The 26,797-nt window shown below is 37.3% G+C and overlaps 1 protein-coding gene across 2 annotated transcripts in view; it reads right to left on the bottom strand.

Moving 5' to 3' along the window:
• The window catches only part of LOC140138665 (uncharacterized), a 65,892-nt gene extending 40,443 nt beyond the window's left edge, over window positions 1-25,449 (bottom strand). For both annotated transcript variants that reach the window (XM_072160404.1, XM_072160405.1), the window contains exons 1-6: window positions 25,250-25,449; window positions 17,993-18,025; window positions 7,112-7,276; window positions 3,218-3,404; window positions 1,330-1,386; window positions 319-369 (exon numbers count right to left, since the gene is read on the bottom strand). In XM_072160404.1, coding sequence (XP_072016505.1) covers window positions 319-369; window positions 1,330-1,386; window positions 3,218-3,404; window positions 7,112-7,276; window positions 17,993-18,010 — 478 coding nt within the window. In that variant the 5' untranslated portion in view covers window positions 18,011-18,025; window positions 25,250-25,449. The remainder of the gene's footprint in view (window positions 1-318; window positions 370-1,329; window positions 1,387-3,217; window positions 3,405-7,111; window positions 7,277-17,992; window positions 18,026-25,249) is intronic.
• Between the last annotated feature and the right edge of the window lie 1,348 nt (window positions 25,450-26,797).

The raw sequence follows: 26,797 nt of genomic DNA, 5'->3' as shown, positions 1-26,797 counted from the left end.
GGAATAGGCATGCTGCAGAGCACAACACACATCAATTCAAACAAACTGTCTAAACTTGAATCAAAGTCTCTTTACACATACATGCACTAGCCCTAAAAGATTTCTTTTTAATTACTCCAAAACATGAAGGATCATGTTGATAAGAAGTTTCTTTTCAGCTATGATCCTTTGTGAAGTTGGGCCTCACGATAATGGTAGGAATTCAGGTGGCACACTGGATGGATCAAAGGGGAGTGTTAGGTCACTCTCCATGGTTTCTATACATTGATTATCCAGATGATGAACTAATAACTTATTTTCAGATAGGTTATAACATACCATTCAACTCAAGTCCCGCTGCCTCCATCTGCTCTTCATTCACATTTGTCTCTATAGCAACAAGATAAACAAATATGCATATGGTAAAAAACGATTGACGCTCACATGTCAATAGTATGCTCACGTGGAAAAATTGAGTTAGTTTGAATTTCTCCTGGACAAGGAACTTACTGCTAATTGTTTTGTTATAACCCGTACGAAACTTGGGGAGCTGATCCTGGTTGCAAAGGTTATTTGTGGAACGTCTAGGGTGTGCGCTCTTGAAGCTACAAAGTCACTGAGTGATTATTAAATGTGTACATCCATATCAAAACGATGCACTTGTTGGCTGCTACATGATGTGCCTCATTTCACACAATAGCTAGGAATAAATACCAGACTCATCTCAAGTGGAGGTCACTTCAAATCATCCCCAAGTGACATGGTTATGGAATGTTCTCTGTATTAATAAGCCATGTGACTTGGGGATGATATAAAGTGACCCCCACTTGAAATGAGTCTGGTATTTATTCCCAATTATTATGAGAAATGAGACACATGTAGCATCCGACAAGTGCATCCTTTTGATATGGATGTACACAAATGGTTTCTGGAATGATGTGGGGTTGTAGTGGTCAGCAACAACCTGAAAAGTGTGCCGAGGCTTGTGGATCAACGTCTAGGCGTTGTGCCTTTGCGTAGCGCACTATATATCACTGTACTTTTTTAAAAACTTGAAATAAACTCTCTTCACACATACGCACTAGCCCTAACAGTCCTAACATGCAGGGTATATAAAGCCCTGGCTGTCTATGTTATCATTAACAGGGCACATGCATCGATCAGAGGTAGTGAATGCTGTTCCTTCTCTGGAAGCTAGTGCATTGGTATATGAATCATGGATCAAACGTATCAACCCTTTATATGCATTTTGTCTCTAAGGATGTTAATATACCTTCTTGCCCACCAACAGTAGTACATAGATTATGATATTCAAATGAACTAATAAATCATCTTCAGATTATAACATACCATTCGTCTCAAGCCTTGCTGCCTCCGTCTCCATCTGCTCTTCATTCACACCTGTCTCTATATAGACAACAAGAAAAATATTTATATAAACAAATGGGCCTATGGTAATATCTCAAGAAGGAATAGGCATGCTGCAGAGCACAACACACATCAATTCAAACAAACTGTCTAAACTTGAATCAAAGTCTCTTTACACATACATGCACTGGCCCTAAAAGATTTCTTTTTAATTACTCCAAAACATGAAGGATCAACATTGTCTGGAATAAACCATCTGAAAATAGATAATATTAAAAGTAAATTTGGTGGTTTGTTGTGTATACGGTGCCAATCCACTTGTCTCTACACATTCTACAGATTTTTGCTGGCCTAAGATATGCCTTGTACATGTACATCATTTTTCAGCATTAAGGGGCTTGACTCAATACAGGCATTCTGGTCGTCTAAAGTTATAACCTGGCTATAACATTTGAACCAGGATCAGCTCCCCGAGTAACATGCGATTAAATAGAGACAATTAGATATAGTTCTTTGTCAATGGGAATTTCAAGCTAACACAATTTATATTTTCAAAAGACCATATTAGGAGTATGGAGAGTTTGTTACAAGTACATAGAAACTAATTGTCTTCATTCACTTGATCATAAATTGAGACAATCTGATATTTTACAAACATATGTAACCAGTGTAAATTATCATGGTAGTAAAAGGGAACAGTGACCTAAAATTTCGCTGTCTGCCCTATACATGTACAGAATCCATTAAAAAAAATAGTACAAATTAAGTCACCAACACCCGTATGTTATCCTTGTTGCCTCAGCCTGGCAGAAATTTTTTCCTCTAGTATCCTATGTGCACATTTAATGATAGTTGTGCTCTATTTGATCAGAATTTGCATATTTCTCTCAGTTTAACACTTTTCAGGACCAATATGATATGTTGCCCATGCAGATACATACAGCACTCTCTTGCGCATCGTGAAGGTACACGGCGTAAACACCTGGGATCTGATTGGCCGATTCAATCATACCACAAGCCCAAGCACAAGACCATTGGCCACCAAGGCTAATATTTTAGCTGGTAACATTTTGATGAGGTGGCAACCTTGTTTAGTACGCATTAAATTAACCAGCGAAAGACAGCAGCTTGTTCAAAATATACCTCAAACCACCTCAATTAAATAGCATGTAATAGGGCCTATATGAGGTTTCCAGCATTTTATTTAAGCCTGCATGGCTATAAGACTAGGTAGACTTTACGTTCAAGAAATTCAGCTTAACAAAACCATAGTCCTAACCTTAAATTGCCTTAACCCCTAACTATGCCCAAATGTCAACATTTTGTATGCATGTATGTAGGCCTACATTGTCATTGTAGGCCTACATTGTCAAAGTATTAGAAAATGTGTTAGCCGTAGGCATACACTGTAAATGACCATATAAAAAAGCTGCCTTAGAATGTTCTATTTAAGTTCCTAATGCAGGTGGATTTATTTAAATTCACAATTCAAACAAAACATTCAAGGAATTATTTTCAGTTGACAAGAAGATCTCCAAATTGCCCAACTTGTGTCAGCAATACATGTCAATGCATGCTATCTTCAGTAGACAGCAGTTATTACATTTTGCAGTATCACATTGACAACCAGTTTTCTTTTCAACTTAATGGATCACATATAAGCAAATTATTAAATTCCATCTCAGTTTATTTAAGAAAGTGATTGGCATAGAAACAATGGCATATCAGGTGCCGTAACGCTATGCCATTTACATAGACAACGTAAAGATCTAGCATGCAGCCAAACAAATTCAGTTCCACATGACCAAAACAGATCAATGATGTGCATTTTTAGCATAGAATGCTACTTTCACAATTGGATATCACTTACCACCATTGCTGTCTCCCACATTTCTGAATACCTTCTTCAACATCCTTTCCTCATCCTTGGCGAAGAAATTTTCTATCACCTTCCCCACTCCGTCTGTCCCCCAGCAACTGTAATGAGTTCTTGTTTCATTTCTTGATCGATACAGCACAACAACATCTTGGTGACAAGAATAGTATAGCTTTCGTGCCTGTGCAAAATAAAATATTCAAGGTTGATTGTAATACAAACTTGTTGATTTTTCTATTTCATTTTATTCTATTCATCAATTATATTAAAGTACTATTATAATCATTAAATTACAGTTGGTCTAAGGACAGGGAATATGAGCAATGCGCAAAAAACGCTGAAATTTGCACATTTTGTGTATATATAATTGCCCATTTCAGGTCCGACCACAAGTACTCATTTTCCAAAAACCTGAAGTTTTCACTAAAATCAAATAATCCATAATGATCTGCAACATAATCCATGTTTTAAAAAGTATAGGAAATAGGCCGTTGCAAAAAATTGCAAGAAAATATAAAAAGGTAAACAAATTTTACTATTGCATAATCTGAACTTTTTTGGGAGAAAAATCACACATTTTGGTAAAAAATGTGCAAATTGTGAATTATCAAAAACTGGCGCATGCATTTTCCCTATGCTTAAGTTGGTTGCATTACAAGGTGGACATGCAGAAACAGTGGTGGTGGTGGAACATTTTTCTGAACATCATTGTTGAAAAAAGTCTTTTACATGTATCTCCTCAACCCCTATCATACAAATTAACTTGAGGTGTCATTGTAAAAAGAAACCAGTCTTTAAGTGTGCAAAATTGGAAAACAAAGCAACATTTTGTGGAAAATCAGCAACATTACAACTGAACTTAAATGGATGGCATAGCAGGTCAATTCCGCATCATGTTTTTTGTATGTATATACTTTAATCAACTCCTCAAAAAAAGTTTGGGGACGGCTGTATATCAGAAATTTTTTTAAACTATATCCATATTGTTTCATATCAGTGAAACCATTGTTCTTTCCTGGCAACAATGACACCTCATTTGTGACAATAATTTATTCCACGGCTGAGTAACTTTCTTTGAAAGACAGACAGGTCTGAAAGAAAATGTGCCAAACTCAATGTGACCATTGTCTGCGCTCATCTTATTGCTTTGAATGAATGAACAAGTGGTTTAATGCATGAACAAAAGAATGCCAACCCTCCCTAGGGAGGCTCCTATTTTTTGAAACATTTTTGTCCATTTTGACACCAAAATTTGGCAACCCCCCTATTTCTAACAAGTTATGTGCCATTGAAGTTTCATGTAATTTTGAAAAAAGTCCCTATTTTTTGTTGGAATTATCCCTATTTTCTGGATGTTAATGTTGGCATCTCTGAAAATTGTTTGCAGTACATGATGTTGAATGAAAAGTGCAAGGATGGGATTAACATTAACAGTTCTACATGTGAATTCAAATGGATCAACGCAAGTCAATCTCTCTTGCTGCCCACTTCTTCATAGTGGTCATTTGCAAGAAAGTTCTAATCAACAATGGTTCGATTATCAGATTGGACAGCTTGAGGCTGGCATACCTACTACCTCAGAATCAAAACGCAACAACTTATGGAGTTTCTTGCCGTATGATCTCCAAGCTAAAAGCCAAGTTTTGTCAGACCGGAGATGTCAAAGACAGACCCAGAAGTGGCCGCCCAAAGGAAAACAACGGCTGCAGAACTGACAGCCAACGACTGACAGCACTTTGAAACTGTTTCTAATAAAACAATGTGATATTCCGTATTCATGTTTACTGATGCAAATGGCGTAGACAATGGCAGATTTGGCACATTTTGTTTAATACCTCTCTGTCTTACAAAGACAGATCAATCATGGAATAAGTTATGGTCACAAATTTGGTGTAATATTTGACAGGAAAGAACAATGTTTGTATTGATATGAAACAATATGGAAATTATATTTCAATTCAAATATATCTGATATAAAGCCATGTTGGAAAGTTTCCAAACTTTTTTGAAGAGTGGTGTTGCATTGCTTCCCAAACTCTTGCAGGATTGTCAAAGTGAAACCCGCAATTTGGTAGCCCAATTGGACGAATTTTTAAGATTTTTCCAGCGACTTTTGACAAATTCCTGTTTGCACTGTGTTTTAAAATTTTTGATTGTTTTGAGAATATTAGGATTTCCTCTGATTCGTGTTAAATTTATATTGAAATCAATGCATCCATTTAGACATGGCATTAAAAAATGCAAAGCAAGAAGTGTAATATCGTTTGGACTTTAGACAATCATAGAATTTAGTCTTGTGACAGTTTAAGACCATGAACTAAAATCGATCCCCCTTCCCCCCGTAACAATGTTTTTCAGGGTCTTATCATCAGACTCTGTGTTGGACTCTGCAACGTTGATTGGTGGGGGAAGGGGAGGGATATAGCTTACAGGAGGGTTGAAGCTATATACGTAGAACATTATTTGAAAAACGTCCATCACAATTTATGTGACTGGGATGGAAACAATGAGGAAAATTGACCATGTGTCCCAACACAATAATTCTAAGATTGTAGCTATGTGTACAACCCAGATTAGGTTGCAAAATTATTCCTGTTGCACCAATATTAATAATACTAGTTCTACCGATGACCCTTTTGACACGTTCCTGTCATATTGAGGATTCTTTTTACCACTTTTAAGCCTGATTAGGCATCCTCTAACGTTTGACCCCAAATGACCTTTGACCTTGAGTGACCCCAGTTTGATTTTGTTCATGAAAATGCTCCATTGATATGGAGAATTACTTTCAGCACCAAGTTTAAGCCAAATAGGGTGAAATTTAAAATTTAGCCCTAGATGACCTTTGACCTCGGATGTCCTTGATTATATTTTTGATGTGTTCCGCTCATACGAAGGACTCCACCCACCAAGTTTAAGCTTTATTCGACAAAGTTTGAAATTTGAACCTCCTTAATGACCTTTGACCTCGTTTGACCATTATTTTATGTCGCGTATACATTCCCTTCCTATCAAGTATTCCACCCACCAAGTATGAACCCGATCGGACAAAGTCTGAAATCCACAACCTTTGAACTCTGATGACCTTTACAACCACCCGAAGGACATGTTTTTCCCGGGACCTATCCATATCTGAAATATCGGATCGATGTGTTGAAACGCGGCGAAACACATTTATAGCAGGACAGACATACAGACACACACCCCCCACACACTTCGCTCTTTATTTTAGTAAAGTAGATTGTCTGTGACTGGGTTCTGGGTCGATCCTTCATGTAATTATTTCGTGTAATCTAATCCTAATCCTAACTCTAACCCTAATCCTAATCATAACCCTAACCCTAATCCTAACCCTAATCCTAACCCTAAACTAACCCTAACCTTAACCCTAACTTTGTGTAAAATTACATGAAGGAATAACCGGGTTCTGAGACCAGAGAGTAAACTTGATTTATGAGACACCTCTGAACTATGATACTAAGACATCTCTGTATTACGAGCGCCCTCAAACTGATATGACAGATCACAGTTTGGGCATTTAATCTCATGTGTTGCCAGTTTTCCATTCTCACACTTTTCTGGGTGGTCTTGAATTTAGTTTGGTGGGCTTCATAGCTGTATCTACAGGGTGTCCCAAAAGCTGTGTTACCTTTTTGAATGTTCATATAACTCTAGTATACAGCAACCAACCACAAACATGACAGTATCTATGCATACAAAGATTATATGCCAAATGGATCACTGAATGGGACTTTAATTCAGCATTTTGAGTAAAGATCAATATTTCGAAATTAAAATTTGATGGAAATTGTACAATATGGCTTTAACAAACAGTTGACTTTTTTTATACGGCATACTTTTATGTGAATATCTGATTGTAATACTTACGTTGTTCTCCATTTGCCTTTTCAAGGTGGTGGACTGTGTCGTAACGTTGAATGTTTTAGGCTTTTTTGGCCTCTTTTCCTGGAGATGGTTACACCCTTTGCATTTTTTGGTAGCTACCGGTATTAAAGCCTGGCATCCGCTGCATACCTTTTTGGCACATCGTCTCTGGAAATGGGATACATGCATGTAAATTTATTACAACACTATAAACAAACAAAAAAAATTTTTTAAAGGCAAAACATTATTGTGCTAAATTATTCACAAAACTATACAGTCACCATATCCAATCATCAAATCAAGTTTGATATAATATTGGATGGCTGAGCATGATACCATAACATATCGGATGAGTCATAAAAATATCGGACGAGCCAACGGCGAGTTCGATATTTGTATGACGAATCCGATATGTTATGGTATCATGCGAAATAAGCCATCCAATATTATCATTATTAGGTTTTCTTAACTCCTAATAACCCTGAAAACATAATAATGAAGTTGATCGGTTATTGCGCTTAAGCTGCAGAGTGGATTAATGAAAATAAATATGCAAATAACATGACACAAAACTATACAACACATCAAGCTACCATGACCAATCACCAAACAAAGTTTGAAGTTGATTGGTTATTACATTTAAGCTGCAGTGGATTAATGAAAATGTAGGCAAAATATGCAAATAAGCTCATTAATATTCATAAATATGCAAATAACATGACACAAAACTATACATCACATCAGGCTACCATATCCTATCACCGTACCAAGTTTGATATAAAATTGGATGGATTGAGCGTGGTACCTGAATTTATCGGTCGAGCTAGAGTTTTCAAATTATCAGTACTATAGCAACGTTGAAGTTGAGTTGCATAGGCGTAAATTCCCGGTGGTGGGGGTTTGATAAGGGCAATGGTCCATACAATCACCCCAAGTTGACACCTGTATACATGTGGGTTTCTGACAAAATTAACCTCATACAACGTGTTATCATTGTTTAATTTTGCTACGTTTGTTTGTTTGTTTTCAATGCGTAATCTTCATTTTGTGTTTTATCTGTATTTTATACGGAAACTTTTCTGAGGATTCGATGAACAGTTGTACGCGGTGTGTTGTTCTCAATTGAAAATCGATGTACTTATGATCATCTTAGGCTTTTCGCCACCGCTCTTCGTATGACATCGATGTTTGTAGCTGATCTTCCTGTTTCCCATGTCCTGCCCGAGGTAGATCATGAACAGATCCAGTTGATAGGAATTTCTGCACTATTTGCTGGATTGTATTTCGACTTGGTGCATAATTTACATTAAAATATTCCTTAAACTTTGCTTCAACGGTTTTAAAGTAAAGTTTAATATTGTCAATATATCCTATTTATAATCTAAAACAGCAGTCACGTTAACACCAGGCCATGTAATCCTTGAATGTTCATACATAAATGTAGCGTGTGCAGTGAGTGAACCACTTTATCGTTCAGGGAAGCACATCATTCATCATTTCATGTGCTTGAACAAAGAATATATGGGCTTGTATTGCTTTTGTGGGTTTGATACACACATATGTACAGTCGCACAGTAAGGTCAAGGGGTCATCAATAATGCTGTTTTTGGTATCATAATAATTCTAAAAGATCAATCTATGTGAATATGTTATCCATTTTGGTATGAAGTAGGAAATATTTGAGATATGGCCAATTGACAATGTTAAGTTACTTTTGGGACACGCTGTACATGTTGCGACGGCAATGAGGAAAATTTGCATTTCCGTACCGTTAACCTAAGCCTTTTCAGAGTGTTTTATTTAAAAGGCGCCCAAGGAATGTGTACCAAAAATCGCTGGCCCCTCTTGGCTTGTCAAAAATTTCTTCACCCTCCCCCGATTTTACCCTCCCACCAGGGCTCGTAATTATAGCACAGCCCGTAGTAGTAGTAAAATGATTGTATACTTGTCTCAAACTACAATCAATGAAAAAAGTCTTGGAACGCTTGCGTGTAAATAACGGAAAACTGTCACCCTCTCTCCCCCGTGCAATGTTGAGAAATACCAAAGTCTTCAGCGGTTTCCCAATGTGTTCCAACATTGATTGATGGGGAGAGGGGAAGGGTATAACATGGTTGTATGTCATGCTTGATCCCAGGCAAAATATACGTCATTTCCATGATCATATGAAATTCTGCACAGAATTTCGGCAGAGTGTACCAAGCGTTCCAAGGACTTTTTTCGTAGATTGTAGGCCTATGCTTATAAAACATAATTTACCACATTTTCTTGTTTGTAAGTTTTTCCGAATAGCCGCCAAAATAGCTATACATAGGGAACAAGGTTAATAATTATTATTTCAGAATTTTAAGTTACTGTGAATAGAACTTAAATTCAGGTTTTAAGCAAATACAATCCAGTAACATTTTTGTTGTTATAATGATGTATATTCATATGTAGCGGTAAACGTAAATAGAAAACAAATTTATACTTCTACGCTACTCAATAAAATCCGCTGAAGACGCCGGTTGACCCGGTGACAGCGCTCCGGTGAGTGTACCAAATTTGAGTGGCGTAGAAGTATAAATTTATCTATGCCCGTGCAACGGGGCATAGATATTGTATTTGTTCTGTTTAGTTATCTATGCCCGTGTTAACGGGGCATAGATATTCTGCTTATGCTCTTTATTCTTCTCCTCCTCTTTCTTCTTCTTCTCCTCCTCAAGATCAGTCCTTTGCACTCCTCTAGCTCAAGAACTAATGTAGCCTCGGGGCCCATACTTGGTACAATGATGGCCCATGACCCCTAGAAACATCCTTTGGTACACCTGACCCCAGAGGTCAAAGGTCATGGGCTACAGGGGGCAATATGTGTAAAATTTGAAACATCTCTAGCTCAAGAACTATAGCGCCCTCAGGGTTCATACTTAGTATAATTATGACCCATGACCCCTAAAAGTATTATATGCTAGCAATGACCCCAGAGGTCAAAGTTCATAGGCTACAGGAGCAATATGTGTATATTTAGGAATTTAGGTACATAGGATGTCAACCTTGTGCTCATCGCGCTATTGCCAAGGATAATTAAATCAGGATGTGACAATAGCTTATTAGCATGTGTCCAATTGATTCTTATGTATACAATGTATATGTATTGTTATAGAGCTATTCCAGATGGAGTATGTAAATTAAATGGAACAGCCATTAAAGGACACTCCGTTTTGGGATTAAAGGGTATTCAGATTTTTTTTTTTTTTTTTTTTTTTTTGCATGGAACATGTTTATTGATTTATTTAAGGAGGAGCGCCCTCAAGCGTTTACATAGCAAATGCAATTAAAGGTGCATTCCTTGATTTTCAATTTAATATTTTAGTCAGTATACTGATAGCCCTTTTAGAATCAAATATATTACGGGGTGTCAGGTTGGATTAAAGGTGTCATGGTAAGTTAAGGGCTGAGGGGTGTTAGGGTGATGGAACAGCCATTAAAGGGACACTCAGTTTTGGGATTAAAGGGTTTTCAATAGCTTATTAGCATGTGTCCAATTGATTCTTATGTATACAATGTATATGTATTGTTATGGAGCTATTCGAGATGGAGTATGTAAATTAAATGGAACAGCCATTAAAGGGACACTCCGTTTTGGGATTAAAGGGGTATTCAGATTAAAAAAAAAAAAAAATTTTTGATTTTTTTTTGCATGGAACATGTTTATTGATTTATTTAAGGAGGAGCGCCCTCAAGCGTTTACATAGCAAATGCAATTAAAGGCGCATTCCTTGATTTTCAATTTAATATTTTAGTCAGTATACTGATAGCCCTTTTAGAATCAAATATATTATGGGGTGTCAGGTTGGATTAAAGGTGTCATGGTAAGTTAAGGGCTGAGGGGGTGTTAGGGTGATGGAACAGCCATTAAAGGGACACTCCGTTTTGGGATTAAAGGGGTTTTCAGATTTTTTTGATTTTTTTTATTTTTTTTTTTTTGTATGGAACATGTTTGTTAATTTATTTAAGGAGGAGCGCCCTCAAGCGTTTACACAGCAAATGCAATTAAAGGGGCATTCCTTGATTTTCAATGTAATATTTTAGTCAGTATACTGATAGCCCTTTTAGAATCAAACATATTACAGGGTGTCAGGGTCGATTAAAGGTGTCATGGTAGGTTAAGGGCCGAGGGGGTGTTAGGGTGAAAGTCATCACGGGCATAGATATTCGTGTTTGGTCAAACACAGCTGTGCCATCTAGTTATTCTTCTCCTCCTCTTTCTTCTTATCTATGCCCGTGTAACGGGGCATAGATATTGTATTTGTTCTGTTTAGTCTTCTCCTTCTTCTCCTTCTCCTTCTCCTTCTTAAGACCACTTCTTTGCACTCCTCTAGCTCAAGAACCAAAGAAGTCTCGGGGCCCATACTTGGTACAATGATGGCCCATGACCCCTAGATACATCCTAGGGTACTCCCGACCCCAAAGGTCAAAGGTCATGGGCTACAGGGGGCAATATGTGTAAAATTTCAAAACGCTTTAGGTCAAAACTATAGCGCCCTCAGGGTTCATACTTAGTACAATGATGGCCTATGACCCTAGAAGTATGCTATGCTAGCCACAACCCCAGAGGTCAAAGGTCACAGGCTACAGGGGACAATATGTGTAAATTTTTAAAACCGCTTTAGCTGAAGATCTATAGCGCCCTCAGCGTTCATACTTAGTACAATGATGACCCATGACCCTTAGATATTTTTTGCAGTAACATCGACCCCAGAGGTCAAAAGTCATGGGCTACAGGGAGCAATATGTGTAAAATTTCAAACATCTCCAGCTCAAGAACTACAGCGCCCTCAGGGTTCATACTTGGTACAATGATGGCCCATAACCGTAGATGTATTATGTGGTAGCCGCAACCCCAGAGGTCAAAGTTCAAAGGCTTTAGACTGCAAATTAGGTACGAACTATTAACACAGTGTAGCGCAATAGGCCGCATTTTGTTAGGTACCTGTATTTGCAATGATAACGGCCTGAATCGTACGTCAAGGAAACTGATCACTTGACAAAAACTCCCTTAAAAGGGAATGTGTAGGCATTTTGATTTTGGTTCCTTGGACCACCTCAATAGGTTGTCATGATGGGACAAGGAGTGTGGTTGGTTAAGGGGTGGGGTATAAGAGAGTGTGTGGTCAAGTCTGGTGGTGTTAAGAGAGAGTGAGGGTCTGGTGGGGTATTAGAGAGAGTGTGGGCCAGTCTGGTGGTGTTTTAGAGAGATTGATGGTCTAATGGGGTATAAGAGAGAGTGAAGGCTTGGTAGGGTATAAGAGAGAGTGTGGGCCAGTCTGGTGGTGTTTTAGAGAGAGTGCGTGTATAGTGGAGTATAAGAGAGAGTTAAGGCTTGGTGGGGTATTAGAGAGAGTATGGGTCAGCCTGGTGGTGTTTTAGAGCGAGTGAGTGTCTGGTGGAGTATAAGAGAGTGAGAGAGAGAGTGTGGTCCAGTCTGGTGGTGTTTTAGAGAGATTGATGGTCTAATGGGGTATAAGAGAGAGTGAAGGCTTGGTAGGGTATAAGAGAGAGTGTGGAGCAGTCTGTGTGTTTTAGAGAGAGTCCGTGTATAGTGGAGTATAAGAGAGAGTTAAGGCTTGGTGGGGTATTAGAGAGAGTATGGGTCAGCCTGGTGGTGTTTTAGAGCGAGTGAGTGTCTAGTGGAGTATAAGAGAGAGTAAGGGTCTGGTGGGGTATTAGAGAGTGTTTGGTCCAGTCTGGTGGTGTTTAGAGAGAGTGATGGTCTGGTTGAGTATAAGAGAGACTGAGGGTCTGGTGGGGTATTAGAGAGAGTGTGGGCCAGTCTGGTGGTGTTTTAGAGCGAGTGAGTGTCTGGTGGAGTATAAATGAGCGTGAGGGTCTGGTGGGGTATTAGAGGGAGTGAAGGCTTGGTAGGGTATAAGAGAGAGTATGGGTCAGTCTGGTGGTGTTTTAGAGAGAGTGAGTGTATAGTGGAGTATAAGAGAGAGAGAGAGTGAAGGCTTGGTGGGGTATTAGAGAGAGTATGGGTCAGCCTGGTGGTGTTTTAGAGCGAGTGAGTTTCTGGTGGAGTATAAGAGAGAGTGAGGGTCTGGTGGGGTATCAGAGAGAGTGTGGTCCAGTCTGATGGTGTTTTAGAGAGAGTTAGGGTCTGGTGGGGTATAAATGAGAGTGAAGGCTTGGTAGGGTATTAGAGAGAGTGTGGGCCAGTCTAGTGTTATGAGCATTACATGTATATCAAATGAAAGTTTAAAACAAGGGGTTTCACATGGTGCTCACCAAGTTTTCGTTTGTGAATAGGGGAAGGGGGTTAGGTGTGGTCATCACGGGCATAGATATTCGTGTTTGGTCAAACACAACTGTGGTTTCTAGTTCTTCTTCTCCTCCTCAAGATCAGTCCTTTGCACTCCTCTAGCTCAAGAACTAAAGTAGTCTCGGGGCCCATACTTGGTATAATGATGGCCCATGACCCCTAGAAACATCCTTTGGTACACCTGACCCCAGAGGTCAAAGGTCATGGGCTACAGGGGGCAATATGTGTAAAATTTGAAACATCTCTAGCTCAAGAACTATAGCGCCCTCAGGGTTCATACTTAGTATAATTATGACCCATGACCCCTAAAAGTATTATATGCTAGCAATGACCCCAGAGGTCAAAGTTCATAGGCTACAGGGAGCAATATGTGTATATTTAGGAATTTAGGTACATAGGATGTCAACCTTGAAGGTATATAGGATGTTAGCCTTGTGCTCATCGCGCTATTGCCAAGGATAATTAAATCAGGATGTGACAATAGCTTATTAGCATGTGTCCAATTGATTCTTATGTATATATGTATTGTTATAGAGCTATTCCAGATGGAGTATGTAAATTAAATGGAACAGCCATTAAAGGGACACTCCGTTTTGGGATTAAAGGGGTATTCAGATTTTTTTTTTTTAATTTTTTGATTTTTTTTGTATGGAACATGATTGTTGATTTATTTAAGGAGGAGCGCCCTCAAGCGTTTACACAGCAACTGCAATTAAAGGGGCATTCCTTGATTTTCAATTTAATATTTTAGTCAGTATACTGATAGCCCTTTTAGAAGCAAACATATTACGGGATGACAGGGTGGATTAAAGGTGTCATGGTAGGTTAAGGGCCGAGGGAGTGTTAGGGTGATGGAATAGCCATTAAAGGGACACTCCGTTTTGGGATTAAAGGGGTATTCAGATTTTTTTTTTTTTTTTGATTTTTTTTGTATGGAACATGTTTGTTGCATTATTTGAGGAGCGCCCTCAAGCGTTTACACAGCAAATGCAATTAAAGGGGTATTATTTGATTTTTAATTAATTAATTTATTTGATTTTTTTTCGTTGGTATACTGATAGCCCATCAGGGTGTCATGATGGATTAAGAGTATCATGGTGGGTTAAGGGGGTTAAGGTGGGAAACACGGGCATAGATATTCGTGTTTGGTCAAACACAACTGTGCCATCTAGTCTTCGGATTCTCCTCCTTCTTCTCCTTCTCAAGATCAGTCCTTTGCCCTCCTCTAGCTCAAGAACTAAAGTAGCCTCGGGGCCCATACTTGGTACAATGATGGCCCATGACCCCTAGAAACATCCTAGGGTACCCCCGACCCCAGAGGTCAAAGGTCATGGGCTACAGGGGGCAATATGTGTAAAATTTCAAACAGCTCATGATGGCCCATGATCCCTAGAAGTAACTTATGGTAGCCTCGACCCCAGGGGTCAAAGGTCACAGGCTACAGGGGGTAATATGTGTAAATTTTTAAAACCGCTTTAGCTCAAGAACTATAGCGCCCTCAGCGTTCATAATTAGTACAATGATGACCCATGACCCTTAGATATTTTCTGCAGTAACATCGACCCCAGAGGTCAAAAGTCATGGGCTACAGGGAGCAATATGTGTAAAATTTCAAACATCTCCAGCTCAAGAACTACAGCGCCCTCAGCGGTTCATACTTGGTACAATGATGGCCCATAACCCTAGATGTATTCTGAGGTAGCCGCAACCCCATAGGTCAAAGTTCAAAGGCTTTAAACTGCAAATTAGGTACGAACTATTAACACAGTGTGGCGCAATAGGCCGCATTTTGTTAGCTACCTGTATTTGCAATGATAACGGCCTGAATCGTACATCAAGGAAACTGATCACTTGACAAAACTCCCTTAAAAGGGAATGTGTAGGCATTTTGATTTTGGTTCCTTGGACCACCTCAATAGGTTGTCATGATGGGACAAGAAGTGTGGTTGGTTAAGGGGTGGGGTATAAGAGAGAGTGTGGTCAAGTCTGGTGGTGTTTTAGAGAGAGTGAGGGTCTGATGGGGTATAAGAGAGAGTGAAGGCTTAGTAGTGTATTAGAGAGAGTGTGGGCCAGTCTGGTGGTGTTTTAGAGCGTGAGTGTCTGGTGGAGTATAAGAGAGAGAGAGAGAGTGAGGGTCTGGTGGGGTATTAGAGAGAGTGTGGTCCAGGCTGGTGGTGTTTTAGAGATTGATGGTCTAATGGGGTATAAGAGAGTGAAGGCTTGGTAGGGTATAAGAGAGAGTGTGGGACAGTCTGGTGGTGTTTTAGAGAGAGTGTGCGTGTATAGTGGAGTATAAGAGCGTTAAGGCTTGGTGGGGTATTAGAGAGAGTATGGGTCAGCCTGGTGGTGTTTTAGAGCGAGTGAGTTTCTGGTGGAGTATAAGAGAGTGAGGGTTTGGTGGGGTATCAGAGAGAGTGTGGTCCAGTCTGGTGGGGTTTTAGAGAGAGTGCTGGTCTGGTGGGGTATAAATGAGAGTGAAGGCTTGGTAGGGTGTTGAGTGTGGGCCAGTCTAGTGTTATGAGCATTACATGTATATCAAATGAAAGTTTAAAACAAGGGGTTTCACATGGGGCTCACCAGGTTTTCGTTTGTGAATAGGGGAAGGGGGTTAGCTGTGGTCATCACGGGCATAGATATTCGTGTTTGGTCAAACACAACTGTGGTTTCTAGTTGCTTTCTATTTTTGTTGTTGTTTACAACTAGAACTAGAGTTTTGTGACTTGAACCTGTTTATACTAATACTATTATAGTATTGTGCTGAATTATATAAAAGTTTCCTTCTCCTAAGGGAACAAAATACTTTAATCAAACTGTCCATGCCTTTTTGGGACCCCTCTATGGTGTGGCCCCTTATTTGGCTTGACTTTGCAAAATGCTTCTAATTTCTGTCTTGCTAGATTTACTCCCGGGGGGGCACTCAACTTTGGAAGTGACGGGTATGTGCCTACGGAGTCGCATGAAAGTAGGGGCCTATCGGGTACAAAGCGTTATTTAAAAAAGGGGTCATTGGGTACAAACAAAATAAAAAAGGGGTCATTGGGTACAATATTTTGAAAAAAGGGGGTCATCGAGTATAAGATTTTAAAAAAAGGGTCATCGGGTAGAAAATTTTGAAAAAATAGCAAAATTTTGAAAATTTCGGCATAATTTTGAAAAAATTTAGCAAAATTTGACAGTTTCGGCATTTTTTGTTCCATTTTGATGATGCTATTCTAGAAAAAAAGGGGGTCATTGGGTAGCCGCAATCAAAAAAAGGGGGTCATTGGGTAGCCGCAACTAAAAAAAGGGGGTCATCGGGTAAGGCTTTTAGAAAAAGGGGGTCATCGGGTATAGTCGACTTCAAAAGAGGGGGCCTATTGACAGGCACATACCGTCACTTCCAAAGTTGAGTGCCCCCCCCCCCCCGGGATTTACTTCGCAATGTTTTGCTTAAAATTATGCCCAGCTTAGAAATAATTATAAGAACACAACTTGCTTGGTTTTGATTTTATTATTGTTTATGTGCACGGGATGAAATCTTGCATGATGTATGGGCCCGTTATCCTTTGTACAAAATTAATGGGTTCATAAAAACACAAAATAAAGCGATGGCACTGTACAGCTTTGGTTGTTCGTGCCAGCGAGTGGAGACAGGCGCTTGGTGTGTTTTCAAGGTTTCGTTTTGCGGATTGGGAGATGTTAATAATTTTGGGGTTGTTTAGTAAATGTATTTTTTTTTATAAACATTGCATGAATGAAATGAAAGGTACTGTGTAGCAAAATTATTAGTCTTGTCTTCTTTCAATCATGTTCAGTCTTACCCCCTGCTTAACGAAATTCAATAATATTCAATATCCAATGCAATATCCTCACTACAATATATATACAAAACTCCCCCACCCCACATGATCACACCGTATTTAAATACAATTTATTTTTCATCCATAACGGTCCTGTCATACACCTCCCCCACTCAAACACCTATCTTTTGCATTTAATCATCTTCACCTCTTCTTTGGAAAAAAAATCATTCTATTATCTATTCCAAATCTGTTAAAACCAAGGGCCGTAGTAGAGCATGTTTAGGGCAAAACATTTAAAAAAATAATACCACATCTAAACACCACGGAATTCAACACATCACGACCAAGATCACATTGGGTGCCCCATTCCTTTTTAAAGGAATTTTATTTAAACAATTAGTGCTGAAAACTTCATAATTTTAAAATGATGTCACCCAAGGGACAAAGAGCTATACTCTCAATGTCTGTCACTGAAACACTGTGGAAGTGACCAAGTGCTAAGGCATTTTATTGGTTTGCTACTTTGAAAGTTCAATATTGATGTATGATGTATGTGTATTTGGCTAGTAAATGGCTACATCAGGAGCAGTATTGAATTGTTTTTTTCCTACAGAGTGTACAAAAAACAAATGTACATGCTCACAGCGCAACTGTAAAAAAGCATTGATGATGTCACTACTGAGCTTGAGATGAATCAAAGAGTAGTTCTCAATTTTGTGGGGCCTCTTCTACTATACTTAAAATGTATCTACTGAGGGAACAGTTTGACTTATTGAAAAATATTTCTGAATACCTACTTACCGGTACCTGTACAGGCATTGTCCTTTATAGCTTCTGAAATTAAAAAATAAAATAACATTACATAACATAGTTTGTACCAGGATTCAGCAAAAACCTGTTTTTGGCTGGTTTAAACTGGCAAAAATGGCAAAAACTCATATAGTCACTCAAATATTAAAAAGTAACACAGAAAGCCATAAACAGTATGGTAACACACAACTTTTAATGAATCATTCAACATATTTTTTTGTCTCATCAAGTCCTTAAAATGAAAAAGTTTTGAATTTGATATGCCACATTTCACTTACATTGTGTAAGTGCACTAGTGAGAAACGAAAACATATGCCATTACTTTCATATCCTACTTATAATTACAAAATCTGGCCTTTATTTTGTAACCTAATAATTTGTTATTTGATACACTTTAGTTTTTGCCATTTTTGTTGGCAAAAACTGTTTTTGCCAAATAGTTAACCACGGTTTTTTCCACCTGCGGCAAAAACCTGTTTTTTCTCAATTTATTTTAAAGTATGTCGCTTTATGCAGGAAAAAGTGACATTGATATTAAATTTACAGTCCATAATTATGGAAATCAAACCAAAATAATCGTATTCGGTCATGGTTACAGATTTCTTTAAAATATTGGAAATCAATCATTTACGTTCCCTAAACCGCCAATCATTGCTATAAATTGAAAATTACCCTTTTTATGTAAATTTTTGTTCAGATGATACTAGACTTCTCCGTAGTCCACTTGCCAATTGTGCACTACTCTGGCTATTACATTTAAGCTTAAAACTCTGATTTAATTAATGAGTGCACAATTGATAGATTTTCAGAACTGATCTTTTCAGTCACCATACGTCCTCTGTTTGTTAGCTTCCCAAGTGGACTACTGACTTTGCCTTGAGAGTTAGGCCAATTTCTGGCCTAACTAAAATTGGTGATGATGTAATGCATCTTTAAAAATGAATCTGGCTTGTGATTGGTCGCCCAGATCTCGTTATTGTTTAAATCCTCCCGACGCGTACTGGTACCATTATAACTATACATGGTACACAACTATCTAGGGAATGCGGCGCTTTTGTGCTGGTGGATGAACGTATGCATCTAGCGCGTATTGTACCACCATGCTTAGTCTTGTGGTTAGATTTTATTGATAAACAAGTATGATTGACAGTGTGTGAGTCCGGGGTAAAGTTCTGCTTAAAAGTGAAAGTCCATAGTCGGTTTTTCGGATAATAAACTGGCAGATTCTAAAATTAGAATTGTTCAGTATTGAAGTGTCATTATAATTATGCCATTATGATATGTTGCATTCAATAATATAAGCCTACGTAGGGCCTATACTTTACTTTTACTGTCACAAATATAATTATATAGCCTAAACTTTTTCATAACCATTTTATACTAGTATTTTGATGTAGGCCTACTAAATATCAGTATAATTTCGAGTTCAACTGAATGCGTTCATCATGATTAATAACATTTTATTTATCAAAAATCGACTATGGCATAGTCTAAGATGATACCTGATCAAAGTGGCCAATTGAGGCTGTATGAGTATGGTTGTTATGCATGACAGGCCAATATGAGCATCTCATTTAAGTAATTAAGAGTTCATTTAAATAAATCAGTTAATTAAGAACTTTATTTTTGGTTTACTTACTTATTTATTTATTTATTTTTTTGGCTGAAATAAGTTTAAATTTAACATTTTGGTTCTCACAAATTGATGAGGAGGGAGGTCTTTTGAATTGTTTTTGTTTGTCAATGTAAAATTAGCATTGTTGATATTACTGGTAGAAGTTTTCAGTCTTTTCAACAGTGCTTGAGGTGACGGAGGAGACCTTTTTTCTTTTTTCAAATGTGAGAGTATGAGGGATAAACCCTAGAGTACTGTCACAAAAACATACATTTTAATATATGGCAAAGAAATGCTAATCTATTTTGTATGAAAATCAGAAAATGTTATAATGGCTTTAAATGAAGCAACAGAAGTTGTAGATCTGATAATACTAGGGAGCTGGTTCCAAATGGACACCATCTTAACGTCCTGTATATTTTTTGAGTATGTAAGTTTGCTTGTCTGAATCAATCCAAATTCGGAGATAATTGCATTTCAACACCTGATGCACAGAATGGTGTCACTTCAAACTGTTGTAGTTCTCATCTCAATAAATTTTGCTTTAAAAAGTTGATCTCTTCATAAAGAAAGGTCCTCTCTATTTACTGACCAATCAGGAAAAAGTTTGGTTAATGTTTTCTGGTGGAATCAGGAATTTCTTGAAACACCCTGATAATAAGTGATATAGGCCTACATTTGGATCACAACAAGTACATGTACCTACACCATTTAACAGGCCTGGGATTTTCTGCATCGATCAGTTTCTTCATAGACAATACATACTTAATGTGTAAGTGCACACAAACAGTAAATGGGAAATCGTTCTAGTGGCAACTGTATTGACAGTGGGCATCCCTAATAATATCACTACATTTTCTAGGTCTTGCGCATCTTCTGTGATTTCATGCCAAAAATACAAGGTAGAGGCCTACGCTATATGAGGCTATTTAAAACATGATTAATATTGATCCACTATCACAGAGGATGCTACAGCAGACAAGTACAGGAAGTGTTAATTGTTTTACACAACAGAACTTGGTCACACACAGTTTTATTAATCCACAAATGCAAGGTTATGTGACCTGCCCCTGAGTACATGATTATCATCACAATATATTTAATTATGTTTAAAAAGTTCAGAATTCAAAAGTATAATATTCATTCCAAAAATCATAAATACTGCACATCAAAACACATAACCACTGGAACAACAAGCTAATCCAATAAATTCCTGTAACAATCGTGCAAATCATGAAAACGCAAAGGCAACTGTTGGGTCCCCCTGCCATGAATGGGCAGAATTAGCACCATTATACCATGTAGGATAATAAGAACAAACAAATAATGTTGGTTACAAGTGCATCAATTTTCTACACAAAAACAAAAATCCCACCCAAACACCCCCTCAGCAGTCAAACAAACAAACAAACAAACAAACAAACAAACAAACAAACAAACAAACAAACAAACAAACAAATAAATGAATAAATAAATAAATAAATAAATGTATAAATAATTAAAGAAATAAATAAATAAATAAAAAAAAAAAAATAAAAAAAGGGAAGTAAGGAAGAAAAAAGAAAAGAAAAAACGGAAAGAAAAGAAATGAAAGAGGAAATAAGATAATTTATATGGATTCGAACTTAATATCTTTGGGGCAAAAAACAAAGCATCTAACGACATGACACTGGGGAAGGTTACAATCACTCTTGATTTTAGCGTATTCATTGCTACTACATTGTGCTATTGATCTTCGATCGGAATGAATTCATTCATTAAAACTCACGTTTTGATCTATACGGCATTTTATCTGAAATATATTTTGAATATGCACGGTCACTTTACACACTTTTTTGTGTGCGATATGTTTATAGGTTATTATTCCTCCATTTAAGGCAAATTGCCACAGTCTACCATTTATATAAAATAAATATATATTACCTTTCAAGTTATATCATGTTGGTAGACCGTTATTGCGTCATTCTTGTTTATTAATATACATATTATAAATAAATTAGCACGACTAACTACCGTTCTCCTGCAGTGTAGTGGATTCGGTACTGGGATTGTGATTAGGAGGTCTAGAGTTCGAATCTCATTGGCAATGTTTTTTTTTTTTTCATTTATCCCTTTAAAATTTCAGATAACACCTACTACGACGGCAGGTTGATCGATTTTTTTAAAATTATAATTCATTATGAAATATATGCGATAAATTAACAATGTCTCACGATACTGGTTATGGCTTTACATTTTATACATACCTATTTGGATACAAATAACGTAATGTATGTCTTTTGCATCAAAACAAAGTAATCATAATAATTTTGTATTAAAAAATGAAGCCCACATTCATTTCAGTGTCAAACAACCATTTGTGACAAGTTGTTGACAGGTTAATTAGTATTTCTCATTCATTTGGATGAGAAGTTTTATAGAAATGAGAAAATCTTAAATTCTCATAATTTTGTCCAATTCTCATCGTTTTGAAAGAATTCTCATCCTAATTTTCCACTAGTGTTAGTTGAACAGGATTTTTCAAATAAGAATACTCTCTCCGAAGAAATGTTTTTTTTTTAAACAAAATGTTAGGAAAATGCAGAAAAAAGTTTAGAACTTGAACATTACATCTGTTTGGAATAATATGAAAGTCAAAAGAAATACATACATGTAGAGGCAATTTTATTTTTTTGAGTCATGTCCACTTTTGCTTGGAATTGCCCTGATGTACTAAATGTTGCTGGGAGGAAAAGCTGACGATCAATTGAAAATTGTGACCTTTCATACTGAAGACATGGATTTTTTCCCACAAAAAACAATTTTTTTTGGGTGTTTTGGGAAAAAATCCATATCTTCAATACGAAAGGTCAAAATTTTCAATTGATCGTCGGCTTTTCATCCCACCTACTTACACTTTAAGTATAGGCCTAAATCATAAAGTTTACTTAGAGTACCATATCAAAAATATCAATTTTTTTTTTGCCAAATGTGTATTACATCATTGCCAATTTAAAAAAAAATCAAAATTATTTGATATCAGAAGGACATTCTTCTTATAATTCAGAATGCAATTCGATATGTCTGATGTGTTCTAAGGCCCTTCGCACTTGATTATTAGTTTCCTGTTTACCGCCCGCGTCTAAAATTGAAAATCTCAAAATAATTAATTATTTTCATTTCTAATTTTCTCCTTTCAAATAACTTTAACTACTTCTATTTGCCATTTTCTGACTTTAATAATATCAACAATAAATGATGAATGAACAAAGAGTACAACTCCACCTTCACTTATTTATAAAATCAAATATTGTTGTAAAATAATTAAATGCCCGCTCTAGTCAAAATGAGTCAATAGTTGCTTGTAATAGTTCAAACTAAATAAAGAAAATAAAAGATAATTAATAATTAATAATTAAAAGTCACCTCGTCCCTTTTTCAAAATATTTAACAGGAAACTAATAATCAAGTGCGAAGGGCCCAATGTCCAACAATAAATACTGTCCAAATGTTCATACCCCATCCCTAGTTTTATCTGTGACCAAACCAAACTTGAGTCTTGAGAAATGCAAACCACTGTCACCAGCTGTCACCTTCAAGGACTATAGCAATATCAACAGGGTTGCCAAACCCGCGATTTCGGCGCCCAATTGGGCGATTTCCGACTTCCGTCCCGCGACAAAGAAAGTGCTCCCGCGATTTCGCGACATTTGGGCTACTTTGAAAATCTCACCCGCGAAATATATTAAATGTTGGGCGATTTGTGACAAAGCCGACTTAAAAACTTATTTTTTGACCATGGTTGCCAATTCTTTCAATGGTCATTCAACAAAAGCACCAAACAACTAGTTCAATAAACAACAGTTACAAAACACTTTGTGGTAAGAGTGCTTCCCATGACAATGGCACGGACAGGGAGGGGGCAGGTTAATCGCATCACATGTTGTTGCTCAAGACCACTTGAGCTGGAGGATTATCCTTAGAATATTCCCATCTAAATACTCACAAGTGGTTCAAGACGACTTAAAAGTAGCTTCTTAGATCTTAGTGTCAGCGGGGTGCCAAGTTTCTACTTTTTTTCCGTTGGCGGTTCTTTTGAAATAAAATGTGCAAACACCTACCGCATATTTTCTTTTGAAACGGCATGATGATCAAAAGTACCACTGAGTCATTATCCACGGACCCGGCCGTTTTGGGGTTCGGATTAAAAATATACATGCAAATGTTGTTATCACTCAGCTGAAGCCTGAAGGCAAATTTTTGTAGGCCTACATACATGTATGTTGTAATGAATGGCATGTCTATAATAAATTTGTTTGTTTTTCCTGGCGTTTTTTAAATTATTTTTGTTCGTTTGTTTATAATTTGTTTCAGCATTTCCCAAACATTAAAAAGGTAGTGCAGAACCCCGTCAAAAGTCAACATTTTATTTTCCTTGCAGTTTATTTTTTTCTTAAATATTTGACAATGTTTGTCAGTTTTTCAGCATTTCCCCAAAATGTCACGTGTGTTTTCTTGAAGTTTAAACATTTTTTTTTCAGTTTTATTAGTTTATAATTTATTTCAATATTTCCACAAAAATTCACAAATATACATTTTTCTTACAGTAAGCCTATAACAAAAAATAAGCTTTTGTTAGTCTTTTATAATTTATTTCAGCATTTCAAAAAAAATAGAAAGAAAGGGGTGTAGAATCCTGAGCCGTTTTTTAATTTTTTTTTTTTAAACTTTCTTTTTCATTTTTTGTTAGTTTTTTATTTCAGCTTTTCCCAAAAATTCCAAAATAAAGTGGGATGTACCCCCCCCCCCCCTCAAAGCGTCTTTTTCTTCCACTTTATTTTATTTTATTTTATTTTTCTTTTTTTTGAGTTTTTGTTGTTTTTTAGAATTTATTTCAGCATTTTCCAAAAAATTCAAAATAAAAGGGGGGTGTAGAACCCCCCTAAATCGACTTTAAAATTTTGGGCGATTTTTTTGGCTATTTGGGCGACATTTCACGGCTAATACCCGCGACTTGGGCTAAAAAGTTTTGGCAACCCTGAATATCAACACATGTGCACCTGCTTTAGTGTCATCAGTGTACAATCCTAGTCCCACTTCCCTGGTACAATACTAGATACATGCATGGCTTGTGTAGTGTCATGCTACAATGTATACTCATGTACTACTACTAGTTATCATGGTTACTGTAGACCATCAAAGTCATGTAAGGGGTAAACAACGTCAACGATAACTTGAAGGGCCTAGCGCCTACGGCCTACGTCAATCCCCCGGTCAATCCAGCGATTGTATAGTCCTTTATCATATTAAAACATAATGTCTATCTACATGATCTACGGACCTGAATCAGATAATGTCATAATGATAAATAAAGATTTAGAGTTGCAGTTACTGGAACTAGCGATTGTACAGTGAGCTGAAGTTTGATATTCCTTTCTTTTTACACACATCATACATTGCAAACCATGAAATTAAAAACAAAAGATAAAACCTGTTTTACTAGTACTTTGAACATGTTGAATGGAATATAACAACTGAGCTTGTAAACCACAGAACAGACACTGAATTCAATGCGACTACATGACTTGCTAGTCCGAATAATCAGACCCAGAACAAAATATTAATTTCTGACATGATCGTGTTCAATGACTTACCTCAGAGTGAGTGCGTGGGTTCAAATGAAATGTTCACGAAGTCTGAAACAACTTAAAAGCTTAAACCCGTTAAAATCGGCTTGGTCCTGTATAAATCAAGATGGTGAATCGCGTATTACAAATTATCAATAAATGCAGCCTTACTAGCCAGTTTGAACTTGGATGATTTTGGATGACCACTCATGTACTGATTCTCAGACTGTGTTGATGCTGATGATGCAAGTTAGGCATGCAGGGACTTCAGAAGATGACGTCACCAATCACATCGATCATCAGGGTCTGGACTTCTCATTGCTTCTCCGTAGTCCACTTGCCAATTGTGCATAGCCTACTCTGGCAGCTTCTGGCTATAGTTTAAAATTAGGATAAGCTTTGCTCTGATTCAATTATTTGTGCAAAATCAGGGCCGGATTTACTATAGGGCCAGATGGGCCCGGCCCCAGGGCCAAGGGCGCCCAAATTTTTGGGGCCCCCAAAATTGCCCTGTGCAGAGTGCCGTCTTCCATTTTAGGCCGTGTAAAATTAATTGGTTCTCGTCCCCTCCCTCCTCAATTTCTGGGATTTGTCAGATTTTTTTGATTTTTTAGATTTTTCAATTTTTTTAGACTTTGGAATGATTTATGAAATCTTCATACATATAAATAAGTTTATTAGAGAACAAGCGCCACTTCCAAGTCTTTTTGTTGTACTCTAGGGGGGTTATCCCTCAGAATCTCACATTTGAAAAAAAAAAAAGGGCCTCTACTCATCGTTTCCTCGAGCACTGTTGGAGAAAACAGAAAACTACTGACAAACCTAATTTTACATTGAAAAAAAAAACACCTCCCTCCCTCATCAATTCATGAAAATCCTCTGGACGAGAACCAAAACATTAATTTTATACGGCCTTAGCCAAAAAAACACCAGTTTTGGACTTTTTGGCCAAAAGAGTGTACACAAATTGCAATTGTTTGCGCGCTCTGCGCGCACTGGCATATAGCCAAATTCAGATTCAATTTGGGCTAAAATAGCCTAAAATTGAATTTTGTCGCGAGCTTCGCGCGCAAATGTCCTAGTCAAGTCTAAAGAATTGGCCACTAGAGGAAAAATATTCTAATCTAATTTCTAAGTCAACTGATAATAGGCCTATGAATGAAAGTCACTCTTTTTATCAGCATCTTTACTCCAAGCACAATAATGGGCAAACTGGTAATAATAACATTGAAGAGTTTCTTGAAAGTATTGATAGGCTTATCCCTAAATTAGATGATGATTTTAAACAACTCCTTGAGCAGTCCATTTCAAAACAGGAATTGTATAACACCCTTGTTTCTATGAATCAAAATAAGACCCCTGGTTATGATGGTTTACCAACTGAATTTTATATTGTGTTTTGGCCTGATATTTCAGATAGGCCTATCTTGTTTAATTCTTTTAATTTCTCTATGGAGAATGGTGTCATGTCTCAGTCTCAAAGATATGGTAGCCTATTATTACCTTACTTTATAAGAAAGATAAAGATCCCCTTTATATTAAAAACTATAGGCCCATTTCACTGTTGACAGTTGA

The sequence above is a fragment of the Amphiura filiformis genome, chromosome 18 (assembly GCF_039555335.1).
Source record: "Amphiura filiformis chromosome 18, Afil_fr2py, whole genome shotgun sequence".
Lineage (NCBI taxonomy): Eukaryota > Metazoa > Echinodermata > Ophiuroidea > Amphilepidida > Amphiuridae > Amphiura > Amphiura filiformis.
Note: the sequence above shows the minus strand (reverse complement) of the source record. Positions and strands in the feature narration are given on the sequence as shown.